This window comes from Falco rusticolus, chromosome 19 (genome assembly GCF_015220075.1).
Source record: "Falco rusticolus isolate bFalRus1 chromosome 19, bFalRus1.pri, whole genome shotgun sequence".
NCBI lineage: Eukaryota > Metazoa > Chordata > Aves > Falconiformes > Falconidae > Falco > Falco rusticolus.
In genome coordinates this window covers 1,442,746-1,467,694 of record NC_051205.1, presented here as the reverse complement: position 1 = coordinate 1,467,694, position 24,949 = coordinate 1,442,746, and the positions used below count along the sequence as shown (strand labels likewise).

At 58.2% G+C, this 24,949-nt stretch overlaps 4 protein-coding genes and 1 non-coding gene across 10 annotated transcripts; 4 read left to right on the top strand and 1 right to left on the bottom strand.

The window, feature by feature from the left end:
* Positions 1-789: 789 nt before the first annotated feature.
* On the top strand, positions 790-10,009 carry LOC119159283 (chromatin target of PRMT1). 4 transcript variants are annotated; one of them, XM_037411990.1, is made up of 7 exons: positions 800-980; positions 2,182-2,263; positions 3,751-3,904; positions 7,093-7,279; positions 7,410-7,547; positions 8,781-9,010; positions 9,659-10,009. In XM_037411990.1, the coding sequence occupies exons 2-6, from the start codon at positions 2,199-2,201 to the stop codon at positions 8,981-8,983; spliced, it is 747 nt and encodes a 248-aa protein (XP_037267887.1). In that variant the 5' UTR covers positions 800-980; positions 2,182-2,198; the 3' UTR covers positions 8,984-9,010; positions 9,659-10,009. The 4 variants fall into 4 exon arrangements, 3 of the variants coding, with proteins under 3 accessions (XP_037267888.1, XP_037267887.1, XP_037267886.1); XM_037411991.1 differs by having other exon boundaries at positions 799-980; positions 7,096-7,279; positions 8,781-10,009; XM_037411989.1 differs by having other exon boundaries at positions 8,781-10,009.
* A 1,086-nt stretch (positions 10,010-11,095) lies between these two features.
* On the top strand, positions 11,096-18,141 carry LOC119139962 (mothers against decapentaplegic homolog 4-like). Of its 3 annotated transcripts, none has more exons than XM_037370821.1 (12): positions 11,096-11,254; positions 13,536-13,784; positions 14,607-14,781; positions 14,872-14,892; positions 15,007-15,210; positions 15,293-15,424; positions 15,514-15,642; positions 15,729-15,782; positions 15,878-16,061; positions 16,667-16,835; positions 17,227-17,365; positions 17,446-18,140. In XM_037370821.1, the coding sequence occupies exons 2-12, from the start codon at positions 13,548-13,550 to the stop codon at positions 17,655-17,657; spliced, it is 1,656 nt and encodes a 551-aa protein (XP_037226718.1). In that variant the 5' UTR covers positions 11,096-11,254; positions 13,536-13,547; the 3' UTR covers positions 17,658-18,140. The 3 variants fall into 3 exon arrangements, with proteins under 3 accessions (XP_037226718.1, XP_037226717.1, XP_037226716.1); XM_037370819.1 differs by lacking the exon at positions 11,096-11,254 and adding an exon at positions 11,365-11,908 and having other exon boundaries at positions 17,446-18,141; XM_037370820.1 differs by lacking the exon at positions 17,227-17,365 and having other exon boundaries at positions 11,153-11,254; positions 17,446-17,633.
* A 33-nt stretch (positions 18,142-18,174) lies between these two features.
* On the top strand, positions 18,175-19,661 carry SNAPIN (SNAP associated protein). The gene is made up of 4 exons (XM_037370823.1): positions 18,175-18,316; positions 18,868-18,914; positions 19,038-19,156; positions 19,257-19,661. The coding sequence occupies exons 1-4, from the start codon at positions 18,207-18,209 to the stop codon at positions 19,359-19,361; spliced, it is 381 nt and encodes a 126-aa protein (XP_037226720.1). The 5' UTR covers positions 18,175-18,206; the 3' UTR covers positions 19,362-19,661.
* A 219-nt stretch (positions 19,662-19,880) lies between these two features.
* Positions 19,881-24,633, bottom strand: ILF2 (interleukin enhancer binding factor 2). Its single transcript, XM_037370822.1, has 15 exons — positions 24,525-24,633; positions 24,383-24,442; positions 23,869-23,911; positions 22,863-22,967; positions 22,473-22,550; positions 22,196-22,298; positions 22,052-22,117; positions 21,733-21,849; positions 21,507-21,585; positions 21,291-21,378; positions 21,059-21,120; positions 20,735-20,849; positions 20,571-20,661; positions 20,160-20,329; positions 19,881-20,049 (listed from the first exon to the last, which is right to left on the bottom strand). Exons 1-14 carry the CDS (start codon positions 24,527-24,529, stop codon positions 20,169-20,171), a joined length of 1,173 nt encoding a protein of 390 aa, XP_037226719.1. The 5' UTR covers positions 24,530-24,633; the 3' UTR covers positions 19,881-20,049; positions 20,160-20,168.
* A 232-nt stretch (positions 24,634-24,865) lies between these two features.
* TRNAM-CAU lies at positions 24,866-24,937 on the top strand. The gene has a single exon. It is a non-coding gene; the product is annotated as a tRNA-Met (tRNA).
* Positions 24,938-24,949: the final 12 nt, after the last annotated feature.

The following is a 24,949-nucleotide window of genomic DNA, read 5'->3' as shown; positions in this document are numbered from 1 at the left end:
CTGCACTGGGGTGTCGGGGTGCAGGACATGGGGGTGCAACACGGGGGCACGAGGGTCCGGGCAAAGGGGCAACCGCAGGCCAGGACTTGTTGGGGGCCCCGCCGGAGGCGCGGGCACCGCGCCCCGTAGGGCCGGAGGAACCGGTTCTTATCTCCTCGCCCAGCGGGCCTGCAGCCAGCAGCCCCCACGCTGCGGCCCGGCCCGGCCCGGCCCCGCGCAGGGCCGCCAGCGCCATCGTCTGCCGGGGCTGGGGCTGGCCCCGCTGATCCCCGACCCCCCAGCCCGGCTCTGGGCCCTCACCCCGCGGCCGGGCCCTACACACGGGGCCTGCCGCAGCACAGAGCGGGGACACCCCAGGGGCAGCCCGGCCACAGGCCCGGCCAGGCTGCGGCGGGGACCGGAGGCCCCGTGAGGCCTCCTCAGGTCTTCGACGCCTCCGCCCCCGCTCTGGCTAGGCCCCGCCGGGGGGGATCGGCCCCCACCGCCGGATTCAGGCGGCCGCCATTCTCCCGATCGCGGAGGTAACCGTGCACAACTGGGCACCGACCCCGCCGGAGCCCGGCCAGGCCGCCGGGGCCAACGCCTGCCTCAGTGAGGCGGAGGGGGCCCGCCACCGCCCCCCGCCCCCCGCCCCCCGCCTCGGCACCGCCCCCCGCCTCGGCACCGCCCCCTCGCCCCGGCACCGCCCCCCCCCGCCCCGGGGCACCAATGGCCGAGAGGAGGAGCGCTGCGTCACAGCTGCCCTGCCCAATAGTAGGGGGCGTGGTGACGTCGTGGGCTCTACGCCTGCGCTCTACGTGTGGCTGCCGCCATTTTGGCCGGCGCGGCGCGGGCGGTGGGAGGAGGAAGGTTGTCTGTGGTCGCTGCCGCCATTTTGTCGCGGCCGTTTGAGTGCGGCGGGAGCGGGCGGAGGGCGCCGCAGCCAGCCCCGCGCCACCCGCCAGCCAGCCCCACCGGAGACCTGGCGACTGTCTGCTTCGGTGAGAGCGGCCGGCCCTGGCCGGAGGGCTGCGAGGGGGGCGCTGAGGGAGGGAGGTCGCGGGGGCCCCTCAGGGGGCCGGGGGGCTGCGCCTTGCCCTTTCGGGGCGGGGGGCTGCTCCCGCACAGGCTTTGTGCGCGCAGGGCCGGCCTTTCCCCCCCGGGTCGTGGGGCAGCTGTCGGGCGAGGCTGGATTGACGGCCCGGCCCGGGCCTCGCCTTCCTCCCCGTGCTCGGCCGGCGGGGCCGGGGCTGCCTGCAGGCCTGAGGGAGCGGGGCTTCCTCCCCGGCAGCGCTGCGGCTTGTTGTCCAGGGAAGATGCTTTTCCAAAACGCTTTCTAGCTGATGGGCTGTAAAACATTGTAAAGAAAGCCTTTTGTTCAACGCGTTTGGGGGGCGAGTGCTTTCGGGCAGGCATCTAAGCATGTAAATTTAATACCGATTATTTAAAAAAAAAAAAGAGAAATCGATCTGCGTAGCTCGTGGGTTCGAGCTCAGCGCGTTTCGGTAGCGTTCATCACTGTGAAAGCGCTCGGGCTGGAGCTGTGCTCTGAAGGTCGGTAACAGCTGAATTTAAATCCCTTTGCTGCTTTCCTGAGGTATGTGGCAGGCTCTCATGTTAGAGCCGCATTAGGACTGCGGGTGAGCCGCCTACCAGGGCACTGGATATTAAAAAGGCATAGCGACTGCCCCCTTATCGTTTATTTCTGGCCAGGTGGAGGCAGTTGTAATGGGAAGGTAGAACCTTAACATTTTAAAAGCGTATGGGACTTCTGTAGAGTAATCTTAAGAATTTTATTGCCACGTGTATAGGTCTGTTCAAAATAAATCGGGGGTTCCGTGTTGCTGATACTAAAAGCTTAGGAACTGTGGCAGTGCCACTGGGTGCCACACTGAACAGGACATTTGGGTGCCATCCTGACTACTGATGGACGGCATTTTGGCAGCGTTATTTCTGCCAGCGGTGAAATTTTCACTTTCAAAACGGATGACCACTTAGTAGGCATGAGATAGCATAACTTGTCAATTTATTAAACCTGCTGTATCATGGCAGTGGCCTGGAAAACTTATTAAAAATACATTAATAGAATCTCATTCTTGATTCTCTCTGCCAAAGGAGCTGGATGGCATGGTTTTTGATGTTTAGTCAAGTGAGCGCAAGATCTCCGTGCCGTTTGTTAAATCCAGTTCTCATGTCTTGCAGGTTCTCTTGATCTGAAGATGGCTGCACAGTCAGCACCGAAGGTTGTGCTAAAGAGCACCACCAAGATGTCTCTGAACGAGCGGTGAGGAAGCCAACAGCAGCTTCAGCTCATAAGAAATTTTTTTACTTAATTATCACTGTCCAGTGTCCAAAAACCAACGTGGTTTCTGCCCTCTTTTAACCTCGCTAAAACATGCAGATGGCTATGCACCTCTGTCTTAAACTGCAACAAATGTGGTACTCAAGGTTAAAAGGGCAAATGTTTTGGAGAAATTTATCCATAGCCGTTAATATTAAACTATTCAACACGTAAATATGGTGGGATGTGTTATAACAACAGAGAGAAACCTCACACCCTCCCTTTTTCTTCCACATGTTTTTACATTTATATAGTTGACACTGCAGCACGGTAGCATGTTACCTAAGCTGCAGCAGGCATGCTGCTTTGTCCGAGGTAGACACACGTGCATGTGGTCTGGCCTGTAAGAGGCATGCAGCAGGCCATTAAACAAGCCCAAAGGCCCTTTAACAATGTTTTGGGCCTTGTAAGAGGCAAATGCTTTGCTTCATCTCCATCTCCCTCTTTTTCTTGATTTATTTCTTTCCTCTGTTGAGTATTCTTCTGCTTTTCCATGCCATTAAGCTTTTGCAGTTCTACAGTGACAACTAACAGTGATGCTGCCGTTACGTTTCACTTTCTTACTAATCGCTCTTGGGTTAATTACGTTAGTATCGTTGAGCCACGGATAAAGGGGGCCATTTGTGTGCAGTTCCTGCTCTAGCAAGTGCTGCAGTGAGATAGCCTGAACCTGTGCTCAGAGCTTCCCCTAGGAAAGATGAGCCGTGGCGCACAGGGAAGGCTTGCTGGCCTGTTTTGTTTTGGTCAGTCCATATTCCTCATCTGTAAGTGTTTTCTTTTGCGGTCTTGTGTAGCTCCCAGGGCACAGGAGAAAGCTGATGGGTTGCTGCTAAGGAGGCTTACCATCTTGCTGTATGTTCTGCTCCTGTATAGCCCTGAAAGGCAGAAGATGCTTTGTGCATCAAAGAAATTGCCAAGTGAACTGTTTATAAGTGAGTGCACTTGGGTGGTGGCATTTCTTGTGGCACCAGTTACGTGGCGCACCAGAGGCACCCCGGTCTGTTCTCACGGCGGTGGCTCTTGTAAAGCTGCCTGCTGGCATTCAGTTTCTAAACTATTTTCTCAGATCTTTGGGGGTTAATTTGGCTTTTGCAGTCAGATTTCAGTTTGCTTTTTTGTTTCTGCAATGTCCTCTCCCATCTGTCATGATCATCTCTGCTTACTGCTTGTTTTCATTCCTTCTGCCATTTCTTAAATCAGTAACCTAAAGCTTTATCACTTCTGAATTAATATACAACATCATTTCTGAGTTTCCAGTTCTTGCACACTTGTGGAAAACAAGGAATACGTAATCCCGTATGACGTGACCTAAGTACCACTCTTTACATAAGGTTCATGGGATCTGGAGATCCAGTCTTGAGAACCATGAAATGCCAATAAATGTATGTAATAAAGCTTTATTTAAACACCCATTTTATTCGACCTTGAAGCTTTACTAACATGCTGAAGAACAAACAGCCGATGCCAGTGAATATTCGGGCTACCATGCAGCAGCAGCAGCAGCTAGCCAGTGCCAGAAACAGAAGACTGGCCCAGCAGATGGAGAATAGACCTTCTGTCCAGGCTGCTTTGAAGCTTAAACAGGTGAGAGAAAGTGGCGTATTTTGGGGCAGCCCATTGATGCCTTGTCACCAGCAAATGGCTTTTCACGATACAGTGGATTGTGAAAAACACTCCTGAAAGTTAAAAATGAGACACCTAGAAGGGACTTGCAGAAAATCCCACTTTTTACTTCAGTTAAGTAACGCTTTGTAACTTACTGGTTAATGTTATTGAGTTGGGTTTTCTTTTTGTTCTAGCTGTTCATATCTCCTCTCTATTTTTTCAGAGAAATGTTCTCATTCTGGGTTTCTGGATCTGCCGAGTGCTTCATCTCTCAATCTAGCTGCAGTTACAATTGCTGCAGGTTGTTTCCACTACTCACTATTCAGTTGAGGCTGGTTGCTCCCATCCCCAACTCCACCCTCTCTTGGTGCACTCCACTGATAGCAGCTGGCGGCAAGGAACAGATGAACAAACTTAATTTCTTGATTGCTTATGAATGCAAGAATGCAGGCCTGGTTTTAAGACGTAGTGTTGGATACTCCATATATAAGGAGCCTTTATCATTCTGCGTTTCGGTGATAAATACTGCATTTTAAGGTGTGTTCCTCAAACTGCTTTGTGGCATAGAGCAGAAGACCTAAGCAGACATGCTGAATTTTGATCTCTGCTGCAGTCAGCGTGCTTCTCCGCCTCCGGTCTTACCGAAGGGGTGGCAGACAAAATCTGGCTCCGACAGAAACCTCAGTGATCCACAGAAGAGCACTGTTTGTTTAGGGCCTGCTCGTTGTCAGACTGTAGGGGGTTTTGTGCGTTTTAAATGCTATTTTTAAATGGGAAGGCTTCAGTGAGATTAGCTTAAAATGCGTGTGTAGGGCATAAATTGAAACCTGTGGGGTAGTGCCTCGCAGCTGTGCAGTGAGTTCAAATAGTGGCGCGGTGTGACTTGACTACAGAATTAGTTAAATACAATTCTGTACATTATATCGCATGTGGAGAGAAAGCCTTGGAAATTTCTTAGCTGAGCGGCTGCTCCAGATAGCTGGAATACTTAAGACCTGCCACACATGCTCATATCCAGGGCTCGCTCTGATAAAGAGGAATGCAGCTGCTGTTTAAGATCTCTCGAGACTTCTGTTGTAAAACCAGACCGTGGTGCCAGTTAGCCTAGCAGAGCTCGTAAACAAAAGGTTTGGAAATGGTAGTCTGAATTATTTTCTGCTTAAAATAAAAACAGCTTGAAAAGTTCAGATTTTCACAACTGGAAAGTGGAACAGAACTGAAAGCCCAAAGTTTCTGCTTGCTGAATTGAGGTGCCGCAGAGGAACAGGGAAGAGCTAGCCTTTGGCTTAGCTCTTAAACCCATTTGATTTTTATGTTGGGCGTAGGTGTACTTTCACAGTCTTCTGGAACTAAAAGGGAAGGCCGTGGAAGGGTGTTGCAGGGAAATTTGGAAACCTGGTTTACGTTGCGTTGCTCTTCCCAGATGGCGGGTTGCTCTGGCAGTTGAGGTAGTGTTTGGATTTTCTGAAGTGCTATACTGGTATCGCCAGGAGCTTTTCTGATCCTTCTGGATGTGCTGGGGAGCGTTGATCCCAGTGATCGGTCGCCTGTGCTTCAGAAAGGACTTCTCTGAACTCCTGCGGAGCACTGCTTGTCCTAGAGTCCTGGGTTTGTGTTTTGCATCCTCTGCATCTGAATGCACAAGTGTTTATAGGTAAACCTGCTGTGTTTGGGGTTTTTTTTTTCTTAAAATGTAAAAACCTTTACACTTGACTGTGTCTCTAGACACACATTTACTGAGTAGCTGGAGCAGACCATGGTACTACCGCTCCAAGCTAGAGCAGAAGGGCGAGCACTCTTGGGGTGTTTCAGTACCAAGTCCAGCAGCTTATCTTAAACTCTGATGGTAAGTGACATAAATGAGTAATTGGACGTGGAACGTACTCATGCTTTCTCATCCCTTTCTGCCAGCAAGGCTGGGCAAAAGGAGAGAGGCTGACATTTTATAGGCTGCTACAGCTGTTGGAAAAACGAATGACTATCTAAACTCGGAGGCAGTAGAACTTAAACTCTCAGTACAGCTGCGGAAGAGACTGATTTTGGAGGAACCAGTTCAGCTGTCCACGGCCTTGGGTCAAGTAGACAACCAATAACTTCAAGCAACTCTTGGAATCTGTAGTAAGATACAGCTTTTATGGCTGTTCTTGTCACCTTACCTTCGTAGGGCCAAGAGCTCTTGTCCTCGAGACGTGCGTGGAGCTTCCCACTGTTGCTCCCTGTGGGGTTCAGCAGTGCCTACGGGGACTGTAGCCTCCCCTGTGGAGACCAGATTGGTGTTAACCGTGGTGGGATGTAAACTGGTGGTTCAGCTGCTGCTTTGTGAGCAGCTGAGCCGTCTCTCTGGCAGTTCGTTATAGGCATTCGAGGACACGAGCTGCCGCGGCTGGCCCAAGGGAAGCCAGCTGTGTCTGGAATCTGGCGGCTGGACATAAATGACGTGGGGTGGGGAAAAAAACACCAAAAAAGCCAAAACCAAGCAAAAAATACAACCAACCCTAAAACGACTTCAAAAGCCAGATATACAAAGATGACTGTTCTGCTGGCGTTCTGGCAATTTCTTCAGTATAGTTTTCATGGTATAGGTGGAAAAGTTGATGCTTTTCCTGGCTGTTTCCGTAGTCTGAGTGGAAGGCGAGCCAGCATGGGGCAGTAGGCCACTGGGATTGATATCCATGGCGTGTGGCTGCACAGATGTCACTTGCTCTGCTGGAGGTAGGTTAGGCTCGGGCCACAGCAGGGGTAGTTGCTTTCTGTCTCGGGGATTTGCTTGGACTGTCACCTTCGAGCGGAAGGCATTAGTAGGCTGCCTCATGGATTAAGTGTCTGCTTTGATTTGGACTGAGCAGCACTGCTAAAAATGGAAAAAAAAAACTTCCTTCAGAATATGCAACTTTCTTGTCTCTGTACAAACACTTGCTTCCAGGAAAGGTCTGTGTTCTCTGTTTGACCTTCACAAATTATCCCTCCCAAAGCAGATTTGATTGTCTGTTTTCTTGAAGCCTGATTCTATATTGCAGAGAGCTGATGACCCTCTATTTCATTCTTTAAAAATCCAAACAACAAAAAAAAGACCACACCACTTGTATTGATAGGTGATTGCCATGCTGTTTGCGTTGCAAGTCTGAGATTGCTGCATGATTTTCTCTTTTAAAAATCTTCTATTCCAGAAGAGCTTAAAGCAACGCCTCGGTAAAAGTAATATTCAGGCACGATTAGGCCGGCCGGCGGGACCCCTTGCTCGCGGAGCCATGGGAGGAAGAGGACTGTCTATGGGGCAGAGGGGCTTGCCACGAGGAGCCATGCGTGGTGGCCGGGGAGCCAGAGCTCTGCTGAGAGGAGGAGCCCCGCTCAGAGGTCAGTCGCAGCGCTGAACGGGAGTTGCTTACGTGTCGGTGATGCTGGGTTTTCTGACAGCCTGACTGATGCTGTTGCTCGGTCTGAAAACTTTGTAATTTTTTTCCGATTTGAATTCACTTTATTGAAGGTCAGAGCCTGCTTCGTGGAGGAAGGGGTATATCCCCCAGGATGGGCCTGAGAAGAGGTGGCATTCGAGGTCGCGGTGGCCCTGGAAGAGGTGGTCTGGGCAGAGGCGCCATGGGCCGCGGGGGACTTGGCGGCAGAGGTTAGTGCGCACAAGCTTCAGGCGTGACACATTGCTGCTGAATAATTAGAACTAAGCTTTAATTCTTTTTCCTCATTAAGGCTAGCACGCTGACGTACATGCAGCCCCCAAGCCCCCTCCCCCCGTCTTCCTGAATGTGTACAGTGTAGTGCTGAATTGAGGCTCTTGTCCCTGAAATGCTTTGCCAGCCCTGTGCCTAACCGAGAGCCCGGGTTGTGTCGGTGTTGCGAGAGGGGTTCTGGGAGGTGGCAGCGAAGCTGTCTGCTCCTGCAGGTATCGCTGGCTGCGTGATGCTTTGGGTGGCAGTCAAGGGTGCGAGTGATCTCCCAGCATGTTGAGGAAGACTGTGCTGTCACCCCGCAGTAAAGCAGATGATATGGAGCCTGTGTAAACCAAGAGGCAGAAAACAATTAGCAAAGGGGAAAAAACTTAACAGGAAAAAGCCTAAACCCCTGCAAAATACACTGAAATCCAGAGTCTGAAACTGAATCAAGTCTTGGGTGAATGAACTTGTTTTATTTTCGACAACAAATGAGAGCAGCAGTGAAGCAGGGAGTGTGAGAGGAAATGCAGGAGACAGCTGTTGATGTTTCAGACAGATGTTTGGTTAGAGCAGCAGCTCCCTCGTGTTACTTGGGGATTGGCCCAGCGTTTGTAGGAGTTAGAGCAGACAGTTATCAGGAAGCCGCCTCTCTTGAGAGCTTTGGCTTGTAGCTTCAGTTCTGTTTCTTATCCTGACAAACACATCCTGATCTATGTGAGCTCTTGGGTATCCTATATCTGAAGTAGCCTGAAAACCTCTCCATCCAGAGTAGTGTGTCTGTAGGAAAAAGTTGCTGTTAACGGGTGATGGCATTGCCACTTCGCCCAGAGCTTGTGCCTGACCTGGGGGTGCGCAGGACCTCGGGATACGCTCTGCAGGGGAAAAGTCCGCAGCACGTGGGTGGGATTGGAACTCGAGCAGCAGAGGTGGGGAGCTTGAGCGTAGCTCTTAGTCGTGGATCAAATGCCTGGGCTTCTGGACTGAAGCAGAAGCGGCACGGGAGCTAATCCAGTGCAGCAAAACCTGGGCGGGTGGGGGCGGGGCTGCTGCAGCCATGCAGGACTTCCCCGGGGACGTGCTGAAGCGCTGTGGTGCTGTGTTGTCCATGATGCTGCATTGTCCATGCACCCGGGGAACCCCCGAGGCTCGGTCTGGTGGAGTGTGTAACCCTAGTCTTGTCTCACCGTAAGGTCGCGGCATGGCAGGCCGGGGACGAGGGGGCTTTGGAGGTCGTGGCAGAGGACGGGGACGGGGACGAGGATCGGCACGTCCTGCGTTGACCAAGGAGCAGCTGGACAACCAGTTGGATGCTTACATGTCTAAAACAAAAGGACACCTCGACGCCGAGCTGGATGCTTACATGGCTCAGACAGACCCGGAGACAAACGACTGAAAGTCGTTCCGAGAGACTGTTGTTGAAGTTAGTGTGTTATGTCGATGCCCATAAGCTAAAAATGGAAACCCTGATTCATGCTGGAAGGACCCGCAGGAATAGGGAGCAGCCCTGTTCTACCAAGAGATCAGACTTTAGTGTGTTCCTTTTAATGTTTTGATACTATATGTTATGAAGTCTTTTTTTTTTTGATTGTTTTTTATATCTTTTTTCTTTTCCCCGAGTACTCCAAACATGAATGTCACCGATCTGTTGCAGTTAAACCGCTGACATCAGCGCTGGTGACACGCACCGTGCAGCACAGCATGGCACACGCTGCGGTGGGTGAAGCACTCGGTGGTGCTGGAATCGCATCTTTATGTGCCTCTTGGGCTCCGGGGCTGCATTTTGGGATCATCCGTGTCCCAGAGTGTGACCGAAGGGCTGAGTTGATGCTCACCAGTTCAGTTTAACCCACCTGAAGCCAAAAAAACCCCACCCTCCTCCCAGCAGGGCAAACAGGCCAGGTTTAGTCGTAGCGCTTCTAGACGTGCCAGTCTTACTTGGCACAAACTTCTGTTGGTAGCCAGTGTTGTGTTAATGCCTAGGTTGAAACCTTGGTTTGTTGAGGGTTATTTTTTTTTCCTTTGTTTTTAGATCATTTGATTATTTTTTTTTTTTGCATTGTTTGAACAGATGGCACCGGTGGTTTCTGTATCTGCAAGAAAACCAAGTGTTTGTTTAAAGGAATTGGAACCAGCAACATAAAATTACAGCTGCGGCGGCAAAGCGTGATAGAATTGTCTCTTTTAAAACACGGGGTCCAAAATTCATCTGTTACCTTTCGGTGTAACCAAAACTGCGTCCTGCGGTCAGACCAGCTGCCTGCACTTACCCCGATGGGTCTGGGAAGGGGTCTGTGCCTCCCCCCTCTCCTCAACTTCTAAGTTCAGCCATTCTGTGAACTGTTCCAGTTTCAATGGAATCTTGTATTTCTGGTTTGTTGTAACAAAGGAGAAATAATTATAAAACCGATGTGGACTCTCAGTGCTGGTTTGTTTTTTTTTTTTTTCATGGAAATGGGTTGGGGGGTTTTCCTGGTCAGGGGTAAATTTACTTTGTGGGGGGGAGGAGGAAGCCAAGGGAAGGTGGTATCCTCTGCTGTGGGAGGAGTCGGAACTTGTAGAAAGGTTTGGGTTGGAAGGAGCCTTAAAGATGATCCAGTGCCACCCCCTGCCACGGGCAGGGCCCCCTCCCAGCAGCTCGGGGTGCCCCCAGCCCCATCCAGCCTGGCCTGGGACCTTGCCAGGGCTGGGGCACCCACAGCTGCTCTGGGAGCCTGTGCCAGCGCCTCGCCGCCCTCACAGGGAAGAACTTCTTCCCGATATCCCACCTAAATCTGCCTTTTTTCAGCTTAAGGCTGCCCCCCCCCCCCCCCCCCCCCCCGCTGTATCCTTATCCTTGTATCTTGCCCTTGCAAGAAGCCCCCTGCCTCCAGCCTTGGTGGCCCCTTTGGGCACTGGGGGCTGCTCTGAGGTCCCCCCCGGAGCCGCCCCTGCTCCAGCCCGGCCTGCCGCCGGCACCGAGGGGGGTGAGGATGATGGTGATGCCGGGGCTGCCCCGGCTGCGCCTGTAGCCCACCCACCCCCCGCCCGGCCCTGCCTCCCCCCGCCGCTGCCGGAGGGTCCCTGGGGCGGCGGGAGCGGGGCCCGCCTCGGCCGCCCCGCCCGCGATGGAAGCGAGGCCGCTATTGGTTGGCGACCCGACGGCCGCCTGTCACGGCGCCTGCTATTGGCTGCGGCGCACCAGCGCCTCACGCGCTCCGGCTTCTCCTTTTGTTATTGTAGCAAACAAGTTGCAAAGCGGCGGCAGGAGCGGGCAGGGAACGGGCAGGGACCGGCAGGGAACGGGCAGGGACCGGCAGGAGCGGGCAGGGAACGGCAGGGAACGGGCAGGGACCGGCAGGAGCGGGCAGGGAACGGCAGGAGTGGGCAGCGACCGGCAGGAGCAGGCAGGGCCACGGGCAGGGACAGGCAGGAGCGGGTAGGAGCAGGCAGGGATGGGCAGGAGCAGGTAGGGCCGTAGGCAGGGCTGTGGGTAGGGACTGGCAGGAGCAGGCAGGGCTGCGGGCAGGGACTGGCAGGAGCAGGCAGGGCCACGGGCAGCAGCAGGTGGGGACAGGCAGGAACGGGCAGGGCTGTGGGCAGCAGCAGGCAGGGCTGGGCAGGGACAGGCAGCCGGAGGAGATGCAGCAGGAGCCGGACCCCGAGTGAGGAGAGCCGGGCGGCGGAGGTGAGTAGCCGGCCCAGCCCCGCTCAGCGCTTGCCGAGTCCCACGGGGTCGTGCCCCCTCCTCGAGGCCTCGCGCCCACCCGTCACCCCGCCATGCCCACCCACCTGCTGCTGCTGCCCCCAGCCCCTCGCCGTCAGCTCCGGGCCTCGGGGAGCGGTGGCCGCGCATGGGGGCACGAGGCCACCACCTGCTTCGGGAGACCCCTGGGCTGCTCCCCGCTCTCCCCCCCCCCAGCAGCCCAGCTTTCAGGCCACAGGGGACCTGGGGACGGAGGCGGGCCCCTGCCCCGCGAAGCCCTGGGAGCTGGGGTTTGGGGCAGGGGTGGCCTCTTGGCACCCGCTTCTCCAGGGCAGCCCTCCCGCCTCCCTCCCAGCCTCCCGCCCAGAGCCCAGCACAGGGAGCATCCCCCTACCCAGAGGGGGACCAGAGCTGGGCTGGGGGGGCAGAAGCCGGGCTGGCAGCAGGGAGGCGCAGGCAGGAATGAAATCCCCACCCAGGCACCCGCCTTTGTCCCTGTCCTTGGGATTATCTGGGAGCAAAGTTAGCGGCCGAGGAGATTAGGCCGGAGCGGGTGTCCGTGCCGGGGCTGCAGGAGCTGGCTCCAGGGGACAAGGCTGGCTCCGGCTGTGCGACGCAGACCACGGCATCAGCGAGGTATTGTAACGGCAGGAGCGATGCGGGGTGGGGTGGAGGGGAGATCTCACCGAGTGCTCCCAGCCACCGCATCGCCGCAAGGCAGCTGGAGCCAGGGAGAAGCCGTCTCTGCCTCCTACTCACCCCAGTTTGCCCCAAAGCAGACTGGGCAGAGTTTTGGATGGGGCCGGAGACAGCCCTGGCCATTCGAGTCTTTTCTGGAGCTTCGGCATCGGCCGCTCACTTTGCTCCCAGATAATGGGAGCTGGGGGGAACTGGGACCGACGCTGGGGCTCTGCCAGCACGATCCCACACAGCCCCTGCTCACAGGGAGTCCCCGCCACCCTCTTTTGCCTCTTCTGGCCTCAAATTTGAGCCTTGAGGCAGAGGGTGCAGGGCAGGCAGGGACCCTGGGGACGAGCTGGCTGGTGGGGAGCAGGCAGGAGTGTGCCAGTGTCGAGGCTGCACCAGGCATCCCGGGAGTGGGTGCGCGAGGCTGCATTAGCACCCATGGGTGAACCCCGTAGCCTGACGGGGGCTCAGGGCTGTGCTCCAGCCACGGGGGACTCCGCAGGGCCCCTCCAGCATCCCCAGAGGTGTCCCCATGGCCGACAGCATCTGGCTTGTCTCAGGCTGGAGGAGCCCCACCAGCAGCATCACTCCGGCAAGGGGGGGCCATGGCCCTGCACCCACGCTGGGGGGAAGACGCAGGCAGGGTGCTGGCAGGACAGCCTGCCTCCCGTCCCGCCGATAAGCAGCGCGGAGCAAGGGCTGGCGGTTTGTTGTGTCTGCCGCCAGCTCAAGGTTTTTCCCAAGCCCTGGAGCGTTGCAGCCACCGCGATGCAGAACCAGGACCCCACGGCAGCGGCACCGCAGCAGGCGCAGAGCCCCGGCACGGGCACGGCCGGGTGGGGGGATGCTCACGGGGCCCCGGCACGTGTGCGTGTGTGCAGCTCTTGGCGTGGACACAGTCTGGCAGGGGAGGCAGGAAAGGGAGAAGCCCAGCAGCGAGCGAGGGGTTAAGGAGCGGCGCCAAGCTGGGGCTCTGTTTAGTCTGGCCCCCACACCCTCGATAGGACAGGCAGCAGCACAGGCAGCAGCGGAGCATGCGTCCATCACTCCAGCCCGGAGCGAGTGCTTGCATGCACGCACCCTTGCACACTGCACACACGCAAGTGTCCTCCCTGCCAGGCTGTTGTGTGACATGGCGGGTGTCCCCATGCACGCCGCGGAGCGTGATGCCGTGGCCCAACTCTGCCTTTGTGGCCATCAGAGCCAGGGATCGTGGGGAGCTGGGGACACCCCGCGTGTCCCAGCATCGCTGTAACCCCTGTGCCTCCTCCCACCCCAGGCAGGGACCCCGGAACGCAGGCGTCCAGGCTGGCCCCCCACTTTGAGGTGACATACAGCTTTGTCCCACGTCTGCCTCGCCTGCTACATGCCATTTCAGGGAGCTGCCCCATCCCCGGTGCCACACAGGGGCCACGTGTCCCACTTGCCAGCACGGTGTCTGCCCCGTGGGCACAGGCACCCCGTACCAGCTCGGTGGCCCATGCCACAGTGGTGGCCACACAGGCGAGGGCAGAGGGGGCGGCAGGTCCCCTGCTGCGGGGTGACAGGCAGGGCCGTGCGGTGCCGTGCCTTGCAGGGGAGCAGCGCCATGTCCCTCGGCGCGCCCACGAGCAGCGACGTCTGCCTGAGCATCGTGCACAGCCTGATGTGCCACCGGCAGGGCGGGGAGAACGAGACCTTCGCCAAGCGGGCCATCGAGAGCCTCGTCAAGAAGCTCAAGGAGAAGAAGGACGAGCTCGACTCGCTCATCGCCGCCGTCACCACCAACGGCGCCCACCCCAGCAAGTGCGTCACCATCCAGCGCACCTTGGACGGGCGGCTCCAGGTAACCCTGCCGTGCCGGGACACCGGGCACTGGCTGCCTGATGGCCCCCCATGCACCCCACGGCGCTGCCCGAGTGCGGGGACCTGGGTGCTGGGGTGCCCCATGACCACCTAGACCCCACAACCCTCCCTGAGCTGGGGGGGACCCAAGTGCCCCGTGACACTCCCTGCAAGCCCTCCCCAAGCTTGGGGGATCTGGGTGTTGGGATGCCCCCGGATGCCCCAGCCCTCCCCAAACTGGGGGGGCTTGGGCAGCAAGGGGCCCAGCAGAGGGACGTCCTGGGGAGGGGCACACAGGGGGACCCCTGCCATACTGAGCCTGCAGCTCTGGGCTGGGAGCCACGCTGACTTCAGTGTCTGGGCTTGCGCCCACCCACCCACAGCTGTGGCCGCCCCAGCGATGGAGGGGGGGGGGACAGGGACAGGGACAGGCAGAGGTGCCCACCCTGCTGGGGCAGCCGCACTGAGGCAGGGGCAGCTGCAGGCAGCGTTGCCCCCAGCCCGCGGACCCCCCCTCCCACTGCGCTGGCATCCCCCGGCGTCTCTGCCCCCCTTCCTGGGATGAGTCACTGTCTGGCAGCCTGCGAGCAGGGGTGGGGGTTGTTATGTCTGGAGCCGGGGAGGCGCAGGGGGAGCCCCCCCAGCCGCCGCAGGGTCCCGGCCTGGCGCCAGCCCCTGTGCTGGGGGGGGATGCTGGGGGGGGTCCAGCATCCAGGCTGGATGCAGTCAGCTTGGAAGGGGCGGGAGGCGGCGGGGGGGACGACATGATCCCTGCGTGCTCTCCTAGTCACAGCGGTGTCCCCGTCCTGTGTGCCCCCCCCAGGTGGCCGGCAGGAAGGGGTTCCCCCACGTCATCTACGCCCGGCTGTGGCGCTGGCCCGACCTCCACAAAAACGAGCTGAAACACGTTAAATTCTGCCAGTTCGCCTTCGACCTCAAGTACGACAGCGTCTGCGTCAACCCCTACCACTACGAGCGCGTGGTGGCCCCCACCATCGGTGAGTCAGTCCCACCAGCACCCCTGGGACCCCCCAGGGGGGCCCGCCCTGCTCCCCATAACACCCCCCCACCCCATCTTCCCCCGACAGGTCTGAGCATCCAGAGCACAGGTGAGACCCCGGCACAAGGCCGGCGGGGAGCACCCCCAGAGCCAGCATCCCCCGCTCCGCTGCGGGTCCCCGTGCCCCCCATGGTCTCCGGTGTGTGTCCCCCCCCCTCCCCAGTGCCCCCCACGCGCCTGGTGAAGGAGGAGTTTGTCCATGACTGTGTGCAGATGGAGGTGCCGCCCGGCCGGGAGCAGGGGGCCAAGCGGGCGCTGCATCTGCCCCCCGCCGAGCCCTACCGCCAGCCGCTGCCCCCCCTGCAGCTCCCCGAGTCCCCCCACGTCCCTGGGAGCTTCTACCCTGCGCTGCCTATGTCACCCCCAGGTGAGACCCCCCCTTAATCCCCATCCCCATCCCCTGGGAAGGGTTTGGGAGCACCAATCTGAGCCCCTCCACCCCCCAACAGTGGCCCCCAGCAGCTCCCTGCTCTCGCTGCCCCATGGCGAGGGGCTGCTACAGGTCACCTGTCCCACACCACCCCTGGCCGCCCCGGCGCAGCCCCCCCCCCAGAATGGCTACCCCAAGCCACCCTACCACAGTGAGTACCAGAGACATCCCCTGTCCCCTGGCTCGGTGGGGGTCCCGCATGGGGACGCCCCACCCTGTTCACCCCCTTTCCCGCCCCAGGTTCACCGGTGAGCTGGACCAGCGCAGCCATCTACGCACCGAGCCTGGGGGGGGCACAGCCCACCCCCGGGCCACAGCCCAGCAGCCGGAGCCACCCACAGCCCCCACTCCACCACCCCAACCACTACTGTAGGTCTGGGGGGCCATGGGGCTGGGGTCACCTACGAGGTCCCAGCTCTTTCGCTGTGCTGACTCCATCTCTGCCCCCTCCCTAGGGCCCCCACACCATAGCTCCGGACCATACCAGCAACCGGTGTCTACCCACCCTGGTAAGCACCCCCAACCCTAATTAACACCCTGGTGATCACCCCATCCACGCCGTGGCTGCCCTGATCCCCCCCATCCGTGTGTGTCCCCTCTCCAGGGCCGGAGTTTTGGTGCTCCATCGCCTACTTTGAGATGGATGTGCAGGTGGGGGAGATCTTCAAGGTGCCGTCCAGCTGCCCCGTGGTCATCGTGGATGGTTACGTGGACCCCTCAGGGGGGGACCGCTTCTGCCTGGGGCAGCTCTCCAATGTGCACCGCACCGACGCCAGCGAGCGGGCCCGGTGGGGCAGGGGGCAAGGGCCGGGGGGACACAGGGCAATGGCGTGGCAGAGGGTTGGGGGGCAGCATGGAGAAAAAGTGGGGAGCGGGAGGAGGATGTGTGTAGGCGTGAATGAGGGATGAAGGAATGGATGGGGTAAATGGGGGGGGGCGGGTAATGTGGGGATGAGACCTGGGGCAGAAGGGGGAGATGGGGGGCAAAAGGGTGTGTGTGGGGGCAGAGGTGATGTATGGGCGGGGGTGATATAGGGGGCAAGTGGGGGATATATGGGGCAGAATTGGGGATATAGGGAAAATGGGTGATATAGGGATGAAGGGGTGACATAGGGGGCAACTGGGGGGTGATGGGGCAGAAGGGGGGATATTGGGGGCAACTGGGGTGTGTAAGAGGCAAATGAGGGTGATGGGGCAGGAGGGGGGGATATAGGGGGCAACTGAGGAGTGATGGGGCAGGGGCAGGACATGGTGGGGAAAATGGGAAATGTACAGGACAGAAGGGAGGGAGATATAGGGGGCAAATGAGGGATGTATGGGGGGGATATAGAGGGCTAAGGGGCATTTGGGGGGCAGCCAGGGGGTGTGGGTGCTGATGGCCTCTGTGGGACAGGCTGCACATCGGGAAGGGCGTGCAGCTGGAGTGCCGGGGCGAGGGCGACGTGTGGATGCGGTGCCTGAGCGACCACGCCGTCTTCGTGCAGAGCTACTACCTGGACCGGGAGGCGGGGAGAGCCCCCGGGGACGCCGTGCACAAGATCTACCCTGGTGCCTACATCAAGGTGGGGTGGCCCTGGGGGGACGCATCCCCAGGAGGCAGGGACCCCAGGGATGAAGGGACCCTGGTGGCCACGTTAAAAGGGGTCCTGGGCAATGGGTCACTCATGCTAGGGGGCAATGGAGGGATCCCAAGGGTGGAGGGACCCCTGTGCCTATGTTAAAAGGGGCACTGGGCAATGCGTCCCCCATGGTGGGTGGCAATGGAGGGACCCCAAGGGTGGAAGGACCCCCGTGCCCATGTTAAAGGGAGTCCTGGGCAAAGTGCCCCCATGCTGACGGACAATGAAGGGGCTCCAGGGATAGAGGAACCGTGCTGCCCATGCTGAAGGGGGTCCCCAGAGTATCACCCTTTGGTGCCACCCTTCTCAGGGGTCCCCCTGTGTTGCCCCCCAGGTTTTTGACCTGCGCCAGTGCCACCGCCAGATGCAGCAGCAAGCGGCCACAGCCCAGGCTGCAGCCGCCGCTCAGGCCGCCGCCGTGGCCGGGAACATCCCAGGTCCCGGCTCGGTGGGAGGCATCGCACCCGCTGTGGGTGAGTGAGCCCCCAGGGCTGGGACGGGACCCCTGTGGCCATGGGGGTCCCCAACTCACAGCTGTGTCCCTCCTGGACAGGTCTTTCAGCAGCGGCGGGGATCGGTGTGGATGACCTGCGGCGGCTGTGTATCCTGCGGCTGAGCTTCGTCAAGGGCTGGGGGCCCGACTACCCCCGGCAAAGCATCAAGCACACGCCGTGCTGGATCGAGGTGCACCTCCACCGCGCCCTGCAGCTGCTGGATGAGGTCCTGCACACCATGCCAGCTGCCGAGCCAGGCCCCTTGCACTAACCCCTGCCCCTCGTAATTTAATTTTTGTAAAAAAAAAAGCAAAAAAAAAGCCAAAAAAAAAGGAAGCAGGAAGTACCAAAACCACACAGTGGGGGTTTGTTTTATCTGTTATTTAATGAATGGGTTTGGGTTTTGCTGCCTGGGTCTGCACCTTCTGCGGTTGCTTGGCGCTGCGGAGGGCTGTGCCTCCTGCTAGGCCCACAGCTGGGCCTCCAGCTGTGTGCCTGCTGCAAGGCCAACAGCTGTGCCCCCTGCTAGGCCACAGCTGGACCCACTGCTAGGCCTCTACCTGTGTCTCCCACTGTGCCACAGCTGGACCTCACATTAGGCTACAGCTGGGCCCACGGCTGTGTCTTCAGCTGTGCCTCCTGCCGGACCACAGCTGGACCAACTGCTAGGCCTCCAGCTGTGCCTCCCGCTTGGCCGCAGCTGGGCCCACGGCTAGGCCCCAGGACTCCATTTCCCAGCGGCCCCCGCGGGGCGGAAGTTGCGTATCCCGCCCCGCTGCCTCCATTTCCCGTCGGCCCCTGCGGTGTCGGCAGCGCCAAGATGGCGGCGGGGAGTGGCGGCCCGGCGGCGCGGGAGCTGTTCGCGGAGGGGCTGCTGCAGTTCCTGCGGCCGGCGGTGCGGCAGCTCGACGGACACGTCCACGCCGTCAGGTCCGGGAGCTGGGGGGAGGGAAGAGGGGCCGGAGCCTGAGGGGGACGGCGAGAGCGGGCCCGAGGGGCAGGGAGCGGGGCCGGAGCCGGGCCGAGGTGCGCGTACCGGGGCGGGAGCGGAACGGAGGGGCATCTACCAGGGTGAGAGCGGGGCTTAGGGGCAGAGGGGCGGGTACAGGGGTGGAGGGGCAGCGTCGGGGGAAGGTGGGGTGGGGGAGGACTTTCGGAGCACCTGGAGAAGCTTAGGGGTGCCAGGGTGGGGAGCTGAGGGGTTCACAGCTGGGCTGAGCGGGCTGCAGGGGTTGGCGCCCCTGAGGGCAGGACCCCGGGATGGGGGGGGGGCGTTAGGAGTACACATGGGGTGGCACTTAGAGGCAGAGGGCACGTAGCAGGGCTGGGAGGAGTTAGGGATGGCAGGTAACCAGGACTGGGAGGAGATTAGGGGCAACTGGGGACACTGGCTCTCGTTAGAGGGGGAGTAGGGCTGGGTTGGGGGCTGCGGGGGTGGGGTCGAGGGTTTTGCCCTGGCCCCCAAGCTGTCTTCTCCGCAGGGAGAGCCAGGTGGAGCTGCGGGAGCACATCGACAGCCTGGCCACAGGTGAGGCATGTGGGGGGAGTCACCTCTGCAGCCTGGCTATGGGGGTGCAGTGGGGTTTGCCCCACATCCCCTGGGGGTCTGCGGTACCCTGGGCCCACTCCCCCCACTCTGCCCTCTCCCCAGAGCTGTGCCGCATCAACGAGGACCAGAAAGTGGCACTGGACCTCGATCCCTACGTGAAGAAGCTGCTGAACGCCCGGCGCAGAGTGGTGCTGGTCAATAACATCCTGCAGAACGCCCAGGTCAGCGCGGGGACCCTGGGGGTGGTCAGGGGGCTGCGGTGTTCAGGGGGAATCTCGGCTCCCCCTGCTCTGACGGCTGCTGCTCCCCACCCCTCTGCAGGAACGGCTGCGGAGGCTGAACCACAGCGTGGCGAAGGAGGCGGTACGAAGGAAGGCCATGCTGGAGGCGTCGGGCAGCTACCCCCAGGGCCTGCCCGGGAAGTGAGGCCCCCATCGTGGCACCGGGCCGGATCCACCTCACACCACGGCTGCGCCGACAGCCCCGGGAGCTGGGCTGGAGCAGGAGTGGCCCCGGAAGGACAGCGACTGGAATGGGCAGCTGGTGAGGGGAGCAGGTATCCCTGTTTGCAGCAGCGTGCTCCTGAGCTTCCGCAGCGCGGGAAGGGGGAAAAAGTCCTGCAGAGTGAGGCTGCAGCTCTTCAGCTGCAGCTGAAGGAACCGGGGGACCCTGAATTGTATTTCTAGATTTGTAGGCACTGTAATAAAAGTGACCGTGCGTTGCTTATGGGCTGGTGAGGTAGTGTGGGTCTAAACGCTCCCGTGTCACGGCCCCAGCCTCTTGGGGAAAGCAGAAACAGGCAGGTGCTGCCAGCAGAGAGGTCAGGCTGGGGTTCAGCAGCCCCGGGTGGGTTTTCTTCAAGTTCAGGAACTTTCTCCTGCTGTTAGACCTTTTTCTGGCCTCCTTCTACAGTGAGCATCTTCTACCTGAACAAACAGGACGCGCTCCAAAGGAAGGAATGCTTTAATATGTGACTTAAAAAAACCACAAAAAACCTAAAAACACATACGGGGGCCAGGTCACATCAGCTGGCTGCGTTCACTGAGGACAGGGTCAGTCCTCCACTCGTGCTTCACATCCTTCAGCCAGCAGCACCCGGCGGTGGGGAGCCCTACTGCAGGGGGAAAGACGGGCTGTTGAGGGGGGGGCACCACCCTGGGGCAAACCCTTCCCTCCCCTGCCCGGAGCTGCCTTCTTGCAGGCGGCAGTACTGACAGGCTTTACCTGGGCGAGTCACTCCTGCGTCTCCATGCTCTCCTCCTCCTCGCCTGTAGCAGGTTCTTCTTGGTTCTCTTCTTCCTCTTCTCCTTCTTTCTTCTCTGGAGGCTTCTCGTAAGCCTTCTCAGAAGGTGTCACTATCACCCCATCCCACGTGGACATTTCGGAAGCCAGGTCTGCAAAAATGGGCTCAGGGTGACTTTGAGCAGCACAGACGGACCCTGTCCCCAGGACGTGCAGGGAGAAGCACGACACCTCCCCAGCTTCGCTGCCTCCTCCCTACTGCTCCGGGCTTTAATGAGTCACTTCTTGGACCCCTTAATTTTCCTCCAGCAACACAGAAAACCAGTCCTGTTCCCCCGAGATGCTGACAGCCTGCCTGGAGGAAGACCCACGCATTGCACCGACCCCACTTACAGCTAGCATCACCCTCTTGGCCGAGGATTTTCCTGTAGCCTCCATGTGAGAGAATGCGGACAAGCGTCTGCGCGGTGTAGCACACCATGTCCTGCAGAGAGGAGGAAGAGTCAGAGCGCGGTCAGGTTCTAGACCCTTCTCCTGCTGCGGGCAAGGCAGCTCACCTGCTGTTCCAGGGTCATAACTGTGTGGACTCTGAAGTTTCCACTCTCGCAGGGATCAGTGATACCAACAGATCCAGGGAGGAAGAGCCCCGCTGCCAGGATCTGAAGGCAGCGCCTACAGGACAAAGACATTTCAGGTTAGAAACTAGTCTGTTCCAGCACAGAAACACAGCCAGGAAGTCTGGAACTAGCACATCTATGTGAGGAGTCTGCTTCTGTCTCCAGTTCGGTCCCTTCAAGCCCTGAGGTGCTGCCGCTTTTATTTGGTGTGTTCAAAAGGGGTGGTAACAGGAATTTATACCAGCGAAGCAAACAGCGACAGACCTGTAGGCGATGTTGAGTGCCAGGGGCTGCCTGGTGGGGTTGTTCATCACGGCGTAGTGCCCCTGAAGAGATGAAAAAAGAAAAGAGAGGGTTTAGGATGAGAGCGGCTCACAGCAAAGGAAGTGCAAGAATCCCAATTCCTGCTGCTGCTGGAGCCCAGGGACACACAGAGAGCTGTAAGTTGGCTACGGCATGCCCGGCACACCATCAGCGTTCGCCCACGTGCGCTCACCAGCAGGTCCAGAATCCAGGGTGTGAGGGGCTCAAAGCCAGGGAATCGAATTCTCAGGTCTTTCAGCAGCCGGATTAAGACCTTCACCCTGGAGATGGCAGGAGGAGGGTTTGTAATGCATCAAGTGCCCTTCTGCTGCAGGAACAGCCTTTCCTTTTCCCTGTTCTCTGTAAAGATTATTCCAGCTGGGCCTCAGAGCTGCAGGGCCAAACTCACGTGGACTGCGAAGCATTCTCCTCGAACCAGCGAGCATGTCTGATGGCAGCCAGGGCGCTTTGCAGCACTTTGATGTCCACTGAAAGAAGCAACAGAAATGCCCCTGGTTTGTTTGGTTGTTTTGGGTTTTTTTTCCAACCAAAAGCTGAGTAAGTATGGGCCAGGGGAGGCCAGCTGGCTCCCCGCCACTCCGGTGAAGGTTCACATTGTGGGGCTGAGCTCTTACGGTGTAGCTCGGGGTCCAGCTTCCGGAGGTTGGGCGGTACCGTGGTGATAAGGATCTTTACCGTTGCATCCGCAGAGCTGATCTCGAAGCCGGTCTCGTTGGTCAGCATGGTCAAGACTGGGGAGAAACAACAAGAATTCCTCATGGAGGAGCTGGAAGACCTTACCAGCATGCGGGAACACGGGAAAGACCACAGATCTTGGCAGTGGCGCCAGGCTCAGCACCATACCCTTTAGACAAACCCCAAAGCTCACAGGTAAACTGCCTCACATCAGCCTACATCCCCCTCGACCCCATATGACGCAGAAGAGCATCCCACCTTCACTGGGGTCCTGTGCTCTCAGGCTTTCCACGACTTTGTTTCCCAAGGCTGCCACAGCTTCCACTAGGGAGAAGCAGAAGAGGCGGTCAGAGCGGGTATGAGCGCTGCAGTCCCCTCAGCAGCCATGCAGCCGCTACTCACGGGTGGGCAGGATTTTCAGAATCACAACTAGATCAGCCACGTTGTGCCCCGTTGTCATGGTGCCCTTCTTGTAGGAACCCACCTGGCGAACCTCTTCGATTTGCTGTTTGAAAGAGCAAAAATTGGAGAATTTAATGCATGTGCTACGTTTCTGGGAGTCAGCATGACTCTTTAAGACAACTTTGAGCTGGGTTTGGTAGCTAGAACAGCGGCATTGCTTCTACCAAAGCATCTCCCCACACAGCTTTTTCTCCGAGCTTGCCAGTTTTGAACTCACCACTTCAAATGTTCCTGGTGCTACAATTAAGTTGTCGATCACGTTGTTTATTTTGGTCACCAGAGAAAGAATGGAAGCCTGAAAAGGAATTGGAGAGGGGTGGTGTTATCAGCCAGTTGTCCAAACTTGAAATAATCTGATCTTGCACAGTGTAATGCAGACAGCCCTGATGCAAGGTACATAACAGGTAAAAGAAACACTTAAAAATCACTGTTCCAAGAAACTCCACCCGTATCTCTACTGCAGTCTTTATTTCAGAGAAGCAATTGTTTTTTAGGCTTGTAATGACTGCACCTGGCTATACTCTCTGAAGGACAGCGTGTCTTTGCATTCTCTTAACACTGCAGTAGCATCCAACCAAAGAATTTAAGGCAATTTTCAGCACAAAACCTGTTCAGCAGCGGTCGGAGCAAGATCCTGGTTTCTCTTCAGTAAGGCTTCGCTGAACGCAGTCTCATCAGCGGCAGGTTTTACGCGGGGGAAAGCCATTTCGCACTGAAACGGGATCAGATATCAGACTGCAACGCCCAAGAACAAAACTTTGGTTCAACCCACTCACCAGCAAAATTTACTCCGATTTTTTTTTTTTTTTTAATTCTCCAGCGCTGTTTTCTCTTCGCTTACTGCTTTTACAAATTCACATTATCCTAAGGGAGGGAGAGCCCGTATGCTCTCACTGTGCTCTGACAGGAACAGCAGGTCTTCAGGAATGGCAGAGGAGCCACCAGTGTGCCCATGCAACTACAGGGTGCGAGACAGGGCAGATCTAATTAAGAATGGGTCTATTGAGGATTTTTATTAACTGTATTACAGTTTCTTTGTTTGCAGATGGCCAGAGCTTTTCCATTATGGTGGGATTCAAAGCCATGGCCTGGAAGGGAAATGTAAGTGAACTTGTTTGCCTTAGAAGCCACGTGTCTGTAATGGGCAGATGCTTGGTAGAAGAAGGAAATTATTTCCTCCTATAAAAAGGTGGGAAAAGCATGTTGCTCTTGGTCCTGTGAGGACCAACGTGGCAAAACAGCCTGGAGAACATCTGACAGGGGAATGGCAGCTGTCAGAGTAACCTGTCAGGTCTGTGCTGGAGCTGACAGAATTGAGGGTCTGGGTGAGTAGGGTGCCTTAAAAAGCAGGAAAAACACCCTCAGTTAAGGCATTTATTTGTTGTGATTATTACTCAACTGCATCCTAGTCATCCGTACTCCGAACAACAGAGACAGTAAGGAGGTCTATTTCGGGTTAGGTTACTGAACCAACAGCATTTTCAGTGAATTCCTTTACTAAAAGAAGTCAAGCCACCAAAGTCAGCAAACGAGGTTTTTAAGATGCATCTTTAAACAAGGAAAAGTCCCGCAGCTGTTGCCTGCAAACAGCTCCATAGGAGAGGGTTACTCACGACATAGAAATCAAAGGGGATGTGCGGCACAAAGGGCCGGAACCTAAAGGGGGGAAAGAAAAAAAGAACTTTATTCTCTGCGGGGATGTCTGCCCGCTCGCGGCTTTTGTCATCACCAGCACACACTCACTCACTCACACACACACTCACACACACTCCCACCCCAACCCCCATCACCATTTCGTCGAGGTTTGGTCCCGAGGCGCGAGAAAGGCCCTACAGAAACAGGACAGGTTTCTTCGTGACCCCCCTACCGCTAGCTGACCCCCCCGCCCCGGTGCGAACCGGCGGTGGCCGCCCACCGGGGGCTTCCCAGCGCTGACAGACACGGCCCGGCGGGGCCAGCCCCCTCCCCCCGCCCCCAGCTCTACGCCTCACCGCTCTCCTGCGCTACACTGCACGCTGGCACCCCGGTCCCTGCGCCCCGGCAGCGCGCCCCGGGGGGCGGCCGCAGCCCACCCCTAGGCCTGGCACGCTAGAGAGCCACCCTCGCTAGAGCAGAAGCCAGACTCGCCCACTGCCAGGGCCTCCCCTGGAACCAAAGCGTCCGCCGCGGCCTCGGCCTCGGTCGCCCCTGCGGAGAGAAGGGAGGCGGCGTCAGGGGGGGCGGCCCGGGGGTCCCCGGCCCGGGGGTTCCCGCACCCGCCGCCCCTCACCTCATGGCTCCGCCGCTGCCCAACAATGAACGCCGCTGTGGAGACCCCGCCGGGCTGCGCTCCCCTGACCCCCCAACAACCCGCCCGCTTATTGGGTCCCGCGCCGCCGCGAGGCTGGCGGCCGGGGAGACGTTCGTTGCAAGCTATTGGCTGGGGTAACTGTCAAGCTGAGGAGGAGGCGGGGTGAGAGGGGCCAATCAGGGAGCGGGCCGCGCGCGCACGCTGGGCGGTGGGCGGCCGCTGGAGGGGGTACGATGCTCATGAATGGAGCGGGCGGCTCAGTGCGCATGCGCGCAGCGAGAACCTCTACTTATGGCGCCGGGAGAGACTACCCACCAAGCAGCAGAGTGGCGCAGCGGAAGCGTGCTGGGCCCATAACCCAGAGGTCGATGGATCGAAACCATCCTCTGCTAGCAACACTTTTC

Excerpts from the sequence above, each read along its gene's own strand:
- ILF2 (XM_037370822.1), bottom strand. Across the intron at positions 20,850-21,058 it reads GCACTCAACATCGCCTACAG|GCGCTGCCTTCAGATCCTGG; the intron begins GTCTGTCGCTGT and ends TTTGTCCTGTAG. Across the intron at positions 20,662-20,734 it reads TTATGACCCTGGAACAGCAG|GACATGGTGTGCTACACCGC; the intron begins GTGAGCTGCCTT and ends TCCTCTCTGCAG.
- LOC119139962 (XM_037370819.1), top strand. The coding sequence starts at position 13,548 with ATGTCCCTCGGCGCGCCCACGAGCAGCGACGTCTGCCTGAGCATCGTG. Across the intron at positions 14,893-15,006 it reads TCTGAGCATCCAGAGCACAG|TGCCCCCCACGCGCCTGGTG; the intron begins GTGAGACCCCGG and ends CCCCCTCCCCAG. Across the intron at positions 17,366-17,445 it reads AGGCATCGCACCCGCTGTGG|GTCTTTCAGCAGCGGCGGGG; the intron begins GTGAGTGAGCCC and ends CCTCCTGGACAG.
- LOC119159283 (XM_037411990.1), top strand. The coding sequence starts at position 2,199 with ATGGCTGCACAGTCAGCACCGAAGGTTGTGCTAAAGAGCACCACCAAG. Across the intron at positions 2,264-3,750 it reads AAGATGTCTCTGAACGAGCG|CTTTACTAACATGCTGAAGA; the intron begins GTGAGGAAGCCA and ends TCGACCTTGAAG. Across the intron at positions 7,548-8,780 it reads CGGGGGACTTGGCGGCAGAG|GTCGCGGCATGGCAGGCCGG; the intron begins GTTAGTGCGCAC and ends TCTCACCGTAAG.
- SNAPIN (XM_037370823.1), top strand. The coding sequence starts at position 18,207 with ATGGCGGCGGGGAGTGGCGGCCCGGCGGCGCGGGAGCTGTTCGCGGAG. Across the intron at positions 18,915-19,037 it reads CATCGACAGCCTGGCCACAG|AGCTGTGCCGCATCAACGAG; the intron begins GTGAGGCATGTG and ends CCCTCTCCCCAG. Across the intron at positions 19,157-19,256 it reads ACATCCTGCAGAACGCCCAG|GAACGGCTGCGGAGGCTGAA; the intron begins GTCAGCGCGGGG and ends ACCCCTCTGCAG.